The sequence below is a fragment of the Protopterus annectens genome, chromosome 3.part1 (assembly GCF_019279795.1).
Source record: "Protopterus annectens isolate FY-2018-M chromosome 3.part1, PAN1.0, whole genome shotgun sequence".
Lineage (NCBI taxonomy): Eukaryota > Metazoa > Chordata > Ceratodontiformes > Protopteridae > Protopterus > Protopterus annectens.
This window is the reverse complement of record NC_056732.1, coordinates 1,491,711,767-1,491,728,889: the sequence shown is the minus strand read 5'-3', so window position 1 is coordinate 1,491,728,889 and position 17,123 is coordinate 1,491,711,767. Positions and strand designations below refer to the sequence as shown.

Here is a 17,123-nt window from a genome sequence, read left to right as displayed (position 1 = left end):
TATAAACACACACACACAAACACACACACTCTTTCAAAAGCACGGACAGACCCACAAACACACACAGAAACATGCAGACAGACAGACAGACACACACACACACGCACACACACACACACACACACACACACACGCACACACGCACACACGCACACACGCACACACACACACACACACACACAGACACACGCATGCACATACACACATACGCATGCAAGCACACATATATATACACAAACAGAAAGACACAAACACACACACACACATGCATATACGTGCATGCATGCACGCACACACACACACACACACACGCACGCACGCACGCACGCACACACACACACACACACACACACACACACACACACACACACACACACACACACACTACATTTAGTGAATACATCCACAAATGTTGCTTTATTAGAAAAAGAAAAAAAACAAAGCATAGCAACAACCCTACCCCATCCCTTTACTGTCCCTGATTTTGATGCACAGTGCTGCTCAGTCTATGGATTGCATTCAGTTAGGACCAAAGATTAAGGTTTTCATAACTATTATTTTCCAAACAATACATGGTAACAGACAGCCTGTTGCAGTCATCCATGTGTGTCTCTCTCTCTCTATGTTTCATTCACATACTCAAGTACAAATGCACATGCAAGCAAACACACACACACACACACACACACACACACACACACACGCACGCACGCACACACACACACACACACACACACACACACACACACACACACAACATTTATTCTTTATTTTTTTCATATTATCACATTAATTTTACTATCTCTAAGCTGCACTATTGTTTAGCTATTGTAAAAAAAAAATGGCAGCTGCTTACTTTTTAACTGTCAGAACTTCAGGATGGCTTAATTTGCTAGTGTGACACAGTGGACCATTTTTTCAGCAGGCATTACCTGTACATTAATACCCTGCTGAAAAACATTCATTCTCCAATAAGAGTGGCGATGTGCAGCTTACCCATTATCTAAATTCTGTTAAACAATGGTATGACCCAAAGAAGAAAACCTTGAAAATAGGTATTAATTATAAAATACCCATGTGAACAGAGTAAAATGCTTCTATAATATTGTGAAGTAATCACGTTCTTCCCACAAGACACATACTTAAAAAACTGCAATAAAATGTTACACAAAATTGGAGTGAATTGCAATTCCTGTCCAATACTCTTTGTTACTTTTATATTATAATTTTAACCAATAATATATGTTTAATTTAATTTAATTTCAAAATCTCGAAAACCCTGCAGTCAACAATTCTAAATTTAGTAATTTCAAATGGACAAATCTCATCAAACTTTATGAAGAGCTATCCAAATTCACTTGCAACATCACCAGACCCAGCATTGACAGCATGGACATTGAGAGAATACATAGAGCTCTCTGCAAATCTCAGGGCATAAGCAAGAAGAGGCAAGTTTATGCCAAATATCTTAACTTTCAACATGTGCAGAAAATATTAAATGCAGCTAAAACTAAAAAGTTCATAACCTGGAACAGAAATAAAATTATCATCGCCCAGGATCTGCCAATGCAAATAAAACAACAAAGGAAAGTACTTTCTCCCTTCTGTGCATTCCTAATAAGCAAGAAAATCAAATTTCAAATGAAATGCCCCAGCTGCCTTTCCTTTCAATACAAAGATCACAGATTCATGGTTAACTCGCCAAAAGAAGCAAAAATGGCATTTCTACAGGCTTTCAACACACTTCCCGACTTGTGAAATCTCCGAGCATCAAATGGCAGTGAACCCATAACTTAACAACCCAATGTGGCAAGTATATTCAAGAAAAAACAAAAACCGAAAATAAAAGAAGAAATCCCCGTCTCATCATTCCATCTGACACAAGTTTGCATTTTAACAGGAAGTAGACAGTGTGCGTCGAGAAGAAAGTTTCAAGTTTCAGTTTCACACCAGGACCCATTTCAAGGCGGCACACCTTCTATTTCCTCTGCCCGGACAATTCACAGAGCCTGGGACAACAATCAAGAAATGAAATGAAAGAAACCACTCCACTACATTGGAAAACAATGAAAACCAAGTAGAAATAGAGTGGAGACCTCTTATGCTACCTAGAAATAATGGGAATCTCATTACAAATCTCAGGACAGAATGCTTTACTAATGCAAGATTTTGAGGTACTGTGGGCTGTTACTATTTCTTTTCAACAAGGTCATAACTAATTAAAAAGCATTTTCTTGGAAAATGATAAGAATAGACGTAAAATAGAATCTAAGGACACTAAACTGAAACATGTGACCTTAATATATGTATGTATACTATGCATGTAATATGTATACATGTGTGTTCTTTTTTCTTCTCTCATTACTGCATATCTAGTGGAATGTTGCTGCCGAGCAAACATAAGACAAACAGGTTGATTATCTTCTAAAATTGCGGAATATAACAGGATTAAAGTGAAAAAAATCTCAAAATCATATGTAAACACTAATATGTATGTAAACCAATCTCTGGAATATATTATATATATATATGGATATCTCTCTGATTTGTTATTTAAATGTTTGCCATGGTTCTTACTCACAATCTAAAAGGCACTATTGAGGAACTGAGAGCAGGGATTTAGGATACTGTGCTGTACAAGAATACCCAGATCTTAAGTGCATTAGAATTTGTATTATAGAGTTGTGCTTTTAACTTACATCATCTACTATGTAAAAGTGTTATAACATTACCTTATGCATGCTACACTAATTGAAATGTTTTTGAAAGTTACATTTTTTGATTCTGTTCCAGATGGGGTAGATAAGTAGTTAGGCACTAGGGTTTTTCTGGAGGGAACAGGTGTTGCAATAGCTATACTTAGACTAATGAAAACAGTTCTTAAAGCAATCCAACAAAGTAGAAGGTAAATCGCTAAAGTTATTTTAACTATAACCTACACTGTAGAGAAAAATGTGGATAATCGATTCATGGAATGTTAAGGGACTCCAAGATAAAAAGAAAAGAAATCTACTTATGCAGCTACTTTTCCAATCTAAGGCAAACGTAATCTTTTTACAAGAGACCCATATGCTTGTCGAAGATTGGGAAAAAGAGAAAATAATGGATAATTAAAATAATAGCATCAGGCAATAGTACAAACTCTAAGGGTGCTGCAATTCTTATTAAAGAAATCCTTCAGTTGGGAAATAGAATGCATGGCAGACCAAAATGGCAGATGGTATTACTTTATTTGTACTAATACCCACTGTCTAAAACCTGTCCTATTCTCAAATCTATATAGCCCATGTGTAAAACAGCAAGATTTTTATTATTGAAATATGTAATATTTTAATGAAATTCCCAAGCTACTATTACATACTAGGAGGTGACTGGAACATGGTGTCTTAACCCAAAAAAACAAACAGAAATACTAAAAACAAAATATACAACTCCCAAAGTTTATTAGCCCTAAAGGACCTATTAACAGATTACAAACTAGGTGGCCCACACAATTTTAGTGAAATTCTAGCTGAAATAACTAAACTAAAATAAAGTAAGGCATTGAGACCAGATGGTTTCCCGAATGAATTTTACAAAACCTTTGCCCAAAACTTAGCAAACAATACCCACCACATCAGGGAGTTTGGCATTATAGATCCATGCCTAAATGTCTACAGAACTATTCTTATTCATAAGCCTAACTCAGAAAAATCAAATCTACTAAACTACAGACCAGTCTCACTAATAAATATTGACATCAGAATCCTAGCTGCTATCCTAACAAATAGACCTAAGAGTATTGTCAGTAATCATCTCTGCAGAACAAGCTGGGTTTATCTGCTCTAGCAAACCTGGGATAACACGCTTAAACTAGATGTAATAATGAAATTATGCGAAAAAGAAAAAAAAAAAACACAAGGTATGCCCTGGTGTTAGACGCTAGCAAAGCCTTTGATAAAGTTAATCAAGAATTTCTATTTGAAACACTGTCGTTCTATAATATTCCAAAAGAATTCACTGACATAATTAGAAAGATATATAAAAGCTCATACACATAAATTAAAATAAATAAAACAGAATCCAAACCAATAAAAATCTTAAAGGGAACAAGGCAGGGTTGCCCCCTCTCTCGATACCTCTTCAATTTATATATTGAACCCCTATTCCTTCACATATTCCAGCGCACATATCATCACATACCAAAGCTTCTAAATAATAAAATTGTCCTAACAGCTTTTGCAGATGATGTCAATATATATTTCGAAACCCCCAATACAGACCTGAGTAAAATTATGAAATCTATTAAAAATTTCTCAGGAGTATCAAACTATGAAATTAACACATCCATATCCAAAATCTTTCCAATTAATCTGCTAGGCCATAAAGAATACTATTTCCCGGACACAACAATTCAAACTGACTACTTCCTCAAATACTTAGGAATACTTTTTGATCATAACCAGAGGTCAATAATCCAAAACAACTTAGGAAAACTATGGAAACAGGTAAACCAAGACTTCTATAGATGGAAAAATATGAAGCTATCAACCTTAGCTAAGGTTGCAGTCATTAAAATTAATGTTCTTCCAAAAGTGATTTATCAATTAAATGCAACAAACATCAAAATCTGCACAGAAATAGCTAAGTTCATCTGGTACCCAAAATCAACAAAGATCAAATACTCTAAAGTAATCCTGCTGAAAGAAAGGGGGGGACTGGGTCTTCCAGATTTCAAGCTATATTATGATATAATTTACTCTAACAGAATAATACAGATATCAGAACATTCTTCTATGGCTAAAGAATGGTCACCAACATGGGTTAAACTATGGTTTGAACATGTTAAATCATTAAATATTAATCCCAAAGCCCTATCTTTTATCCAGAAAGAACAATTCAAGACAGTTGGATTACATAAATCATTAAGAAATAATATCATAAGCCACGGTGGTACAGCGGTTGCGTTCTTGCCTCACAGCAAGAGGTTCTCCCATTCGATTCTCAGCTAGTGTGTGTGGGGAGTGCCTTCTGTGTGGAGTCTGCATGTCCTCCCCATGGTTGAGTGGCCTCCGAAAGACATGCGTGAATGGGCGTGCCTTCTCTGAAGGTTGGGCGTCGGGCTGGCAACTCGGCACCATAAAAATCTACTGCCAATCATTAGTGGACTGGAGTTCCACTGTGGCGACCCCTTACTGGGAAAAGCCGAAAAGACAAAGAAATATTAAGAAATAATATAATATTTCAGAAGCAACTTCAAATCTATAAACCTAGTACATACATTGACTCTTCTGCAACCTATACATTTAAATCCTAATCTCAAATTAAATAACAATATGATAAATCTCAATCAATATCCACAAATTAAGAACTATGTTGTATGGAACATTCTCAAAATTAAAGATTACACTATAGAAGAGACCAGAGAAAAGCTGAAACTCAGCAAAAAGACATACAATAATTCTAAGGCAACTTAAATATCTGGCTGCCATGCTGGGTAACTTTAACAATTCAGTACAAGCAGATATTGATACTACAACAACATTGCTTCAATGCCTTTCTTATAAAGAGAAAATGCTCTCTAACACAAGTTGATTACATCCATCAAATGTCAATCATCTTTACTGTTCTCTGCCTACTGGAATAAGAAAAATGAAAAAAAATTACAGGTGAACAAAAATCCAAAGTGATAGAAGCTACACTAAAGTTATCCCCTTTCAAGAGTTTAAGATATACACAATTGCTGATCAACAATAATGCCTACTACACACCAGTGATTTTAAATAAATTTAATTCAAACTACTCCCCAAACTGTCCCTATTGTCCAACAGTGAGCACTGATCTTTTCCATATCCTATGGGGCTGTAAATTTACATACAAATGATGGTGTTCTCTGAAGGTGAAGTCAGAAAAAATGGGTTATGAGCAGTCATCATTATCATGGAAATTACCTATCCTACATATAACCCCCTCCCCCAAAAAATGACTTAAGCAGGACACATGGATATTAGTCACATTATTTGTGCTAATGAAACTATATATCACCCAGAACTGGACAGATCGAACCAAACTATCATGGGAGGAATTCAAGAACAAAGCTACTAGATATGTTACAGCACATAAATTAATCACAATAGATAGTAATAAACACACATATTTTCAAAAATACTGGAGTCTCCTTCTGAACCACATTCTAAAAGAATGAATATTATTCAAAGAATTAATCATCACATTGTATACAAAATTCCCCTATACAAATTAAAGTACAAATCAAAGAAGCTTAGACAAGCAACTTAAAGATGACTCAAATACAGATACATCTCTCTCCCTCATGCTTCGGCCCTTTAGCTGCTTTTACACCTGCTGTAAATATTGTATATCGTATGTTGGAGGTTACTATACCATGCAGTTAGGATAATTCTATGCATTTTCCTGTTAAAATTTGAAAATAAATAATAAATAAGTTTTATTCTATGTGATTTAGTAGAAATATGACCTGATTGAATGTTGGAACAAATATTACTTTGTATCTGACAATTTTCATGATTGTTTGTATTGTTATCGACTGTAATATATTTCTAGAAAACAAAAATAAATATGGAAAAAAAGAAGATAATTGACAGTACCATAAATTTACTCTGAGAATATCCTGCTTTAGGGTGCATCATAAAAGTGTACATTGGTAAAGTGTGCATGGCCTTATGAACAAATTGCTTTTTATTTTCTACTATCCTATGATCCTATGAACATTTATACTAAATTTCTACAGGCCTGTAGTGCATTCTGCTTTCTAATATATTAAACACATCCATTCCTACTTCTACTTGGAACTTCTGCCATCACAAATAATAAGCCAAATTAAACTAAAAGCTGTCAAGGAACTTTATACAAAAATCCTCAAGTAGTCTTTTTTTTTATAAAAGTTATATAAAAAATCATTACCCACAGCTGGACTAATTACAGCTGCAGATTTTACATATTCCTCCAGTTCAGCCATTAAAACTCGCTGTAGAATCCCTGTCTAGTCCATACAGGGAATAGAAGAGTAATCTATTTTATTGACTTTTTATTTATTTTCTTTTGTTCTATTAGGTGGGCTTGTTATCTGACAATTTTCAGTTATGACATGGGTCCCAAAGAGAAACAGAAACAAGTAAAGAAATGTACAAAAAAGTAAATGTACAAGGTTAAGCAGAAAATATAATAGTTACATATTTACAGTGTAACTTTGAGGTCTATGCATTGAAACTGTTTTGAACAATTTTAAGATGATTTCAGATAGAGTATTTACTGATACATGAGATGGTTGTGTACACATTATTTCTGTAACAGCTAGGCACATTATTTCGAAAAAGACTCTTTTTTCAGTCTTGTTTCAAAGCCATTCACAGTCTGTTATATTTTAATTTCAGTTGGAAGGTGGTTCCATGTGGCTGGAACAACTTTTAGGAAGATTGTGTCTTCTGCTGATTATCCAAAACATGGTCTGATCGGTGTGATTGCTTTGGTTTGACTGTCTCCCTGAGAATAATGTTCATTGATAGATACTGTTTCCCTTAATAGTAGGCAGCAGCCAGGTTTAACACTTTAGCACAGTAAGGAAGGCACTGAAAAGGAATGTTGTTCTGCCCAAAATGGAAACCTAGTGGAATATTTTCAAACTGTGCTCTAGTTTCAGCTTTGAGCACAAAACAATAGATATATTAAACTTTTTGTAAACCAAACAGGAACATCAGTAATAGAAATAATTTATTTCAGAAATCTGAATGTCCTTGCATTTTTCATTATGCCTGCTTTACACATATCCAGCTATTTTCCTGGTTTTTACCCTTATACATGAACAGGTAAAGAGAAGACAGGGACCTTACTGTTCATATATCTGATGCTGAAACAAGCATTTAGTTTTATCTTCGAGCATCTTCCATATACATAATTTCAAGAAATCTAGTTTTATTAAGCAACATGGCATACAAGGATAACACCCTGACTATGGTCAATGTGACTAAAATTCAGATAGCAGCCTGGGTATTTGTAAATACTGGAAGATGAATGAGTGTGCCTATCTTGGAGAGGCGGGATGCATTTGCTGTTAGATGGGAACGCACTTTGCTGGAGAACATGGAAGGGAGGGAGACATTTGCAAGCAGATGAGAACATGCTCTGCTGGAGACCATGGCATGCATTCTTAGTGCAGAGAAACAACACTGTTAACCGGGGCCCACTTGCAAGATGCCCACTTGCAAGGTCAACAAGATTCAGCCACTCCGGATGGAGTATCATCTGCCTTAGAAGTTGTAAACTATGAGATCATTCTTTCCCTAGAAAGGGAGAGCCTCCCTCCAGGTTAAGTAGAGTATGGCTTGGACCTCCTCCTTGCATGAAGTTCAGGGAAAATAAGTGGACATCAGTGATGGGCAGATCACTGGAGTAATAAAGAGATCCATAAAGAAAAATAAATCTAGCATTCTCTGTTCTATTATTGATAAAACATCAATTTCCTGTGGTATATAAAAAAGTATTTCAATTTACTACAATAAGATCTAGAAAAAAAAAAAACTCTCATTAAAATTGGAAAACGTGGATACACTCCTTAGCCTGTACCTACCAACTTCCAAAATCATCACATAAACCAATACATGAAACTGCTTCAGCTTGCATGTGGCATTATCAGCTTCTGAAACCTTCACCCTCTACACTTGCACTAGTTGGGTCCTCTTCCCATTTCCATCTGATCAAACTCAAACTGTCTTACAGTTGCAAAGAAAAAGACACTCGGCAACAGCTGCAGCAAATTAAAACTCAGTGATAGAGAAAGCTCCATTCAATACATGTGCCAATACTACTCTGAATATAAATCCTTTAATGATATTTTTGCAGCTTATTAAAGACATTTCTTTCTTTCTTTCTTTCTTTCTTTCTTTCTTTCTTTATTTATTTAACATTTGTTGACCAGGAAAGTCCGACTAGGTTCCACAGATCCTGTTTTCAGCGGAGGCCCGGGGAGAAATGCTCCAGAAGCATGTCTTTAGACATTTAGTAGGTGTGTAGCTTCAAGAATCTGAACAAGAAAGTGAATATCACTCATAACTCTTTCCTTATGCTAAATCCCTCAAGTCACCATTAACATCTCCCAAGAAATGGATGGGGAAGCACTATGAAAGAAAGTCCTAATTTCCTCCAGCAAATTTGTGTTGATCTCCTGTGACGATACCAGTACTTTGATAAGTTCATAGGTATAGAATAAGATAACGGCCACCAGGGCCTTTATCAACCTAGCTGTGCAGCACAACCTAATTGTATCCCTATGTATCATGGACGTTTATTAGGACGGGGTATGTTAGGAAGTTTTTAGAGGTTATGTTGGGAGGGGTACGTTATTTTAGGCATAGACATGGGGGCCAGCCTGGGGTGAACTTCAGATTTCTCTTCCATTGTTCAAGATTATGCTTAAATAGGATTACTGGTGGACAAGTTACCCACCTGGTCTGATAACCTGACCCAGATATTATGTCCCCTCAAAAGATCAAAAATGTTCCATGGTGGAGACAAAAACATGCCCACTTTTGCTGTCAAAAAATGTTGCTTTTGATCTTGAATGCAAACTAAGTAACTATTTAAATCCTTTACTCCTGTCAAAAGTGTTTACACCAAGCTTCAAAACACCTAACATTAATCTTAGAAATCCTCCCATGGTTGTGATGGTTCCTTCACTACCCAGGCTAATTTTTTATTTTTATTTTTTTTAGCCCAATATCACCTAAAGAGGTAATTCATTTAATTTTCCTTTCAGTTGAACAAGAAAAGACTCTAGTATACATGTGGACAATACCTTCTGTAGAAAAAAGTTAGATATGTTTAATGCCGCCTGTAGAAAAACATTAGGTGTGCAATACCCAAGCCCATTAGCTGTAACAATTTCATTCTTATCTCTGATTTTTGCAAACATTGTGAATATTTTAATATTTTCAATGTGAATTAGTGCCACCATCATGACAACAGCAGCCAAAGGAATAGAAGAAGAAAAAGGAGTCTTCAGTTTAGGCAATACTGCTTTCTTACTAACTGACTACACAGCAAAGAGTTTCAAATAGAAAGTATTCCTGTGGCCAGTCTCACCACATGGACATTTTCAAGGAAACAATGAGCACTACACATGCCTAAAATTCCTACAATGGTAACATTTTTTGCTGACCATTTTAAAAACGAATGTGGTTATACTGAGTAAAATGCAATAATTTTGACAAATAACAATTCTTCCATGCATAAGTCTGAATTAACCTGATCCATCAAAACTGTAGCCCATATCTTCATATCATCAGACTTTGTCAAAATCTAAAACAACTATAAATTACGTAGACAACCAAACTATAAAAGCCTCTGTGGATATGTGCTTTCATCTGAATTATAAAGTTGCAGTTTAATAAATGTAGCAAAGCTTGTTTGTGAACTTAAAATATTTACACATACGCACGCGCGCGTGCACACACACATGTATGTATATAGACATATATATATATATATATATATATATATATATATATTAGCAATAGAAACGGGGCCCAAGAAGTCACAAGGCAAAACATGCTGAACAGTTGAATTTTTGAGCGCTTTTGTTCCTTTATTATTTAGAACTTCATCAGAAAATAACAAGTGTTGCTTCTGTGCTTGCGATAAATAAGCAGTTCTGATCAATCAGGTTTAAGAAAAAAGACCTCCAAAACAGAACAATGGATTAGGTAAAAAACTAGAAACAAACTCTGAATCAAAGATAGGTGGTTTAGAGGTTCATTTGATTGTGTTTCTGAAAATTAGGTGGTGCTGTCACATGGATTAAGACAATCTGAAAACTATGTTGAGTTGACAATTGACAAACAGGTGGGGGATGTTGCATAGAACAAAACAATTGATAATTTATTAAATACTAAGGATCAAAGTTAGATGGCACTGTACATGTTTAGAGGATTGTATAAGTTTGTGTCTTTCGGCTTTTCCTGGTTAGGGGTCGCCACAGTGGAACTCCGGTCCGCTAATGATTGGCAGTAGATTTTTACGTACTGGCTTGCCGGGCCTAACGTACAACCTTCAACGAAGGAACGCCCATTCACGCATGTCGCTACACAGAAGATGCTTTATCTGAGAATCGAACGGGCAACGTCTAACTGTGAGGTGACAATGCTACCGCAGCACCACAACCGCAGTTCATGAGTACTAGGCTGAAAAACAAGTGGCACTACTGCTGAAACAAGTAAAGGTAGTTAATGCTTAAAGTTTCAGAAGAGTTTTGCTGTTGACAAACAGATGGCGCTGTGGCTCAGTTTTATCTTGTATGTGCATTGATTGCAGTTAAGGTCTTAGATAAAAACTAGGTGGGTTAGATGTACCATTTCAGAGTGCATTTGATATTTATGTTTTCATTGAGGTATGGGGGGATGTTGGCCTGCAAGCTCAGTTGGTATGCAAGTTCTCACACCCTCAGGAAGGTTTCCATGATGTCCCCAATGAAGTGGGGAATTTTTTCCAGTATAAAATCTTGAATCCCATGAAACCAATGCAAAGGCGACTGTGTTTGGCTAGTGTGTTTTTGTTGTCCGAGTGCCGGATGGCTGCTAAGTTTTCCTTGATTCTATCAGACAATTTTCTGGCCATTTTATCTATTTAAAAGCTATTACAGGTGGAGCAAATGCTGGCATAAAAAGTTACAGTCCAGATGATCCTTAAGCCAAATCATGTATTTGTTGTGGGGGGGAAGGTGTATGTGGTGCATATAAGGATGTGTTTGCAGATGGTGCAGTGCCCACAGGGTTGTATGCCTGGTTTGGGAGGATGAAAGTCTGTGGCCAGGGATAGGAGGTAATGCTCGGGTTGCTCAAACACAGATTTTAATGTTTTTTTTTTTTTTTTAGCGATAGGTGGGTTGTTCCCCTAAGGTCTGGCATAGTTCTCTGTCCCAGTGGATAATGCACCAGTATTTTTTAAGGATATCCATGATGGGGTACATGTCCTGGCTGATGGGAAGGGGGAAGCTCAGGACAAAGTTTTGCTTTGGTGTGCCCGGAGGGTTGGTTAGAAAGCCATGTTTCAAGATGGGCTAAAATATGGTACTCCTGGCAAGGGAGACCTCTGAGTACATACCGACTAAGAGGTCATCAGGATAGTTATGTTCTGAAAAGAGTTTGAGTAGGTGGCTGCACTCTTCCTTGTAAACAGAGTCCTCGCTGATGATGTGGGATAGTTGTACCAGTTGCCCCTTTACTACACTGGACTTTATGAACATGGGGTGCTGGCTGGAAAACTCTAGGAAATTGTTCATGAAGGTGCTCTTATGAAATATGTTAGAGTCGAAGGAGCAGGTGGTGAGATTAAGGAAGATCTCCACATCTAAAAAATGTACACGGGTGCCTCTGTGTGAGGTCGTGAAGTAGAGAAAATCAATGCTGTTGTTCAAATCTTGGATAAAGATGTCTAGTTCCTGGGGGGTGCCTTGCCATACAAAGAAGATATTGTCAATGTATATTTTGTAAAGTTTGGCTTTGTTGAAACAAACAATGGTGGGAAGGATCTCTCCTGCCCAGGCACTGAGGACAAGGTTCAAGTAGGGTGAGGGCATTTTGGACCCCATTGCTACACCTCTCTCTCTGTTGGTGATACACCTTTTGGTTAAAATGAAAAACAATTTGCAAGACTTGAGAAATGAGTTCACATATGATTTCTACTTTGGTTATGGAGAAGGACGTATATTTTATAAAGTAGGTCCTGGTGAGCTGAAGTCCTTCCTGGTGAGGGATACTGCTATACAGTGCTTCTACATTCAGGGTAACTAGGCAGTGGTCTTGGTGGGTGATTCAGTATTTGTGGAGCTCATGGAGGAACAATCACGAATCACGCAAGAAGTATTGAGTCTTCTGAACTATTGGGTTGAGAATGAAGTCAAGGAAATGTAAGATATTCTCAGTTTTAGTTATTTTAGAAGAGACAATGAGCCTGGGGGGGGGGGGGGTTGCTTGTGTGTTTGTGGACTTTGGAGATTCCAAAAAGTTTTCCTAAGCAAGGTTTGTCTATCCTTAAAAAATTGAACTTCTCAGAATAAATGTTATTTTTAAGCAAACAGGTTAACAGTTTTTCATCAACAAGTTTAAAACATTTATGTACTAGATCTAATGAGATAGGTTTGTAAAATTCATTGTTTTTTAAACTTGATTCTGTTTTATCTATGTATTCATTAAGGTCCATTACCACAGTCCAAATTCCTTTGTCAACTTTCATGATGCAAATATTTTTACATTCACTGAGTTCTTTGATTGCTACTGATTCAGATGAATTGAGCTTAAAGCACTTACATCGGTGTTATGTGGAGAGTACCTTTCAGATTTCCTGGTTGCACATGGACAGGAAGGCATCCAGGGTACTGTTTAGCAGTAGGTTGTATAAGTTCCTGGGTTTAAGGGAGGTAAAGGCTGTTTGAGGGCCCTCATCACCATCCTCGCTGTTATCGCTGTGGTGCAGAATTTTTAGGTTTAATTTTCTGTGGTATAAACGTAGATCCAGAAGCATGTTGGAAATGTTGGTTCTTTGTGGTGGGATGAAAGTAAATCCTTTTTTAAAGACATCAGTATAGGTGGTTGAGAGGTCAAAGGAGGAGAGGTTGAAGATGTCCTGTGTTCTGGTGTGGTTGGTTGGGGGTGAGGAAAGGTTTATCACGGACTCTGTCTGCAGTGTCTGCTGCAACCTCTCCCTTTCCCTCTGTCCCTGGTGGATGAGCCAAGGCTTCTCCTATTTATCTCCCTCTGGTGGTATATCTTCCTATGTCCTTGTTGTCTGTGTGGCCTTGGGCCAAAAAATTGCCATTGGTGGTATCCTCATGATGGCCTTCTGTGGGGTCACTAGAAGCCATGGCTGAGGGCGGTGTTAGTGAGGACGTGGGTGCAAGACTTTTGGTGCTGAAGGTGTTGGACACAGTTGTGTCATACTGTGGAGGAGGAGGTGGTCTGTGATTTATATATCTGTATGTGTGTATATACATATATATATATATATATATATATATATATATATATATATATGTGTGTGTGTGTGTGTGTGTGTGTATAATACCAGTACATAAACATCTCAAGTAAATGGTAGTATTATAGTTTCAAGCTTACCATACAAAGCAATTATATTGAAATACAAATAATAGCTCTGACACCAGCTAAAGACAACCTCATATCATCAAAAAGCAACTTTTAAAAAATAAAACACCTGTGAGGTATGTTATCCACTGTACTTTTTTAGTGGGGATATACTGCATTATGACACCAAATTTTGGAACCTTCAAGCTTATGTGCTCTGTTTGTAAAAAAAAAAAAGCATGCTCCCTCATATTCTAGGAGGCATTGATGACTTCTGGCAATATGGTATTCAGACTGCTACCACATTTTGTTGTCATTCAGCATGACTTAATACTCTTGGAGTCTCAACCCCTGGGTCCACAGATCTCTTGCAGTACTACAACACTGGTAAAACAACTGGTTCAGGTTCAGGAAGATTGTAAGGGCAGACCAGGAAGGTCACACTGTAATGCAGTGTGTACTCCTGCTGCATAGAGCTCAGGAAACCTGCCAAGACTCCGTCCCAACAATGATATACTCTCCAGATAATACTGCTAAACATGCTTTCTCCATGAAGACCAGAGAGAGGAAGAGGTTCGTTTATTTTATTAAAAAAAGGAAAAGCGTAAAGAAACAATGTAGCAAGTTCAGAGAAAAAATGAAATAAATAAAGACATTTTCCTGATTTCTGGCTGAATTTACCCCCTCTTTTTATAAGTGATAATCCTTGTGTTTAAATACTTCAGAAAGAGAATATGTTTTCACAGGGGCAGAGGAAGTTATTTGCATATATAAAATAGTACAGAAAAAAATTGACAGTATTTGTTGACAGTTAAGGGAATCAGCTATAAACAAAAACATATCCAGCAGACCTTGATCTCTACCACAAAATACAAAGTATATGTATTTAATAAGTACTTTATTTATTCAAAAATTCTTATGCCACCAATAAAACAGGCAGCTGGACCCAGTGAGAGTCATTTGGTTAGCTATGAGTAAATGCATACAAAATATTGTGCAATGGCAAATAATTTCCATCATAAGATGTACTCGCAAGTATACTATGGAGATAAAAGAATGAGCCATATCTGACAAAGTGGTTTTCATTAAAAGGGTCAGTTTGTTTCAGCATGGAATTCATTGTGTCTACTGAACCAAAGGCAAAATGTATTCAGTAATATTTAGTACTATATACTTTGATAATCTTTTCAGTTATAATTCTATAAGAAATAACACCCTTATCAATAAAATCAATTTATTCACCAACTGCTTCTTAATCCAGCTAAGGGTTGTGGGGGGAGCTGGGGAGTTGGAGTCTATCTCAATATTCTGTGAGTGCAGGGCAGGGCACTGAAACTAATTCTTGATAGGATGCCAGTCTACTGCAGGATGCAGAAACAGACGGACAGAAAGACACACACACACACACACACACACACACACACACACACACACATGCATGCACGCACACACAGACACGTACCAGCCTCATCAATAAACTAGTAAACGTTTTGTACACAGTAACAGTTGATTAAGTAAATTACTTATTTGTTTGTGATGTACAGTACCTGAAAGATTTCCTTTGCATAGACATCATCAATTTCAATATTCACCAAACTGAGAAATTCTTTCAGTTCTTCAAATGATATTTTCCTGTCTTTATTCTTATCTGCTTTTTGAAGACAATAATAAATCCAGCTGCAGGTCAATTTAAGGAAACAGTATACATGCATACATATTCACTAAATAGCCTGGTGTATTAACTAGTTTAGTAAGAAAGAAAAACAATTTCATCATAAAAATATAATATTCAAGTGTTTGTGATGGCAGACAGTCTAAATAAAATGTTTATCATTTATCAAATGGCAAAATGTTATCGAGACAAAGGATAATTCTGAAGTCAAATTAAACAGATAATGTCCCTTGGTCACGGTAATTTAGTTATGCCTTGAGTGTTTGAGTTATTAAACAGAAAAATGGCAAACATTTATTTAAAAATAAAACATTTCGCATTGATATTGCTAGCATGAAATATCCTCTGAGACTCAAAATAAATAAATAAATAAATAGCTAGATAAGTAAGTAAATAAATAAATAAAAATAAAATAATAACAACATCAGCACTTACATTCATAAAGTACCCTAAGTACCCTCAATAACTTACTTATTTAAAGTGAGAGAATGACTCTTTCATTATTAAAAGCTCAGTTAAGCACCTGGATCGCCGCAGACTTCTTCAGAACTGAGGAGACCTACAATACAAGCCATGTGATTCAAACAACCAATCAAATGAATAAAATAAAATGGGTTTACATGAAAGTACTTAATCTGATTTACCAAATAACTTCTACCACTCTAAATCTTTTTCTAAATCCCCACCACTGGGCCTCAAAGAAATAGTCTAATAAAAAAAAATAAACTTTTTGGACTCTCTGTGAAGTATACATGTTTATAAAGCCCATTTTTTTTTATATTTATGGCATCAATATAAAAGGCAACTCATGTGAAGAAGTAGTACAAGTGTTGTTATGAAGAAAATATGGATAAGGGAAGTGTTGGCTTGCCTGGATGGATTTTTAAAGGAAATAGGAAGGACCCAGTGAGAGTCATTTGGTTAGCAAATAAATAGATAAAAGCAAGGGTTTGAATGATGTTGTAAAAAATTAGAGGGTATGTGTTTTTCAATGAATGAAGTATCATCATTAGGGATAACATTTGGGAAAATTGTGTAGTTATGAGGTAATGGGATGATTTTATAAAAGAAATTACAAAAATATGTCTTAAGTGGAGGACTTGTAGATTAGCATTCAAGAAAAAGGTTTATCTGGTGAATTCTGTTTTAATCAGAAAATACCATATATGACAAATGTTTACATGATCCAGAAAAAAATCTGAAAAAGAAAATGTGCAATTAATGTTTTCTTTCATATCAGGATTTAAGACTAAACCCAGTGAAAAGAGACGTGTTGTATATGAGTGAAGATGAAGATGAAGGGTGATTGGGGTTATTAAATCCATTTGTTTATTCTGATTATTTAAACTTTTATAGGGTATTAA

General features: G+C 36.2%; 1 protein-coding gene across 2 annotated transcripts in view; it reads right to left on the bottom strand.

Moving 5' to 3' along the window:
• Positions 1-17,123, bottom strand: part of PLCD1 (phospholipase C delta 1) — a 1,599,641-nt gene that overhangs the window by 1,343,389 nt on the left and 239,129 nt on the right. For both annotated transcript variants that reach the window (XM_044067556.1, XM_044067555.1), the window contains exon 4: positions 15,635-15,764. In XM_044067556.1, the coding sequence (XP_043923491.1) occupies positions 15,635-15,764 (130 nt within the window). The remainder of the gene's footprint in view (positions 1-15,634; positions 15,765-17,123) is intronic.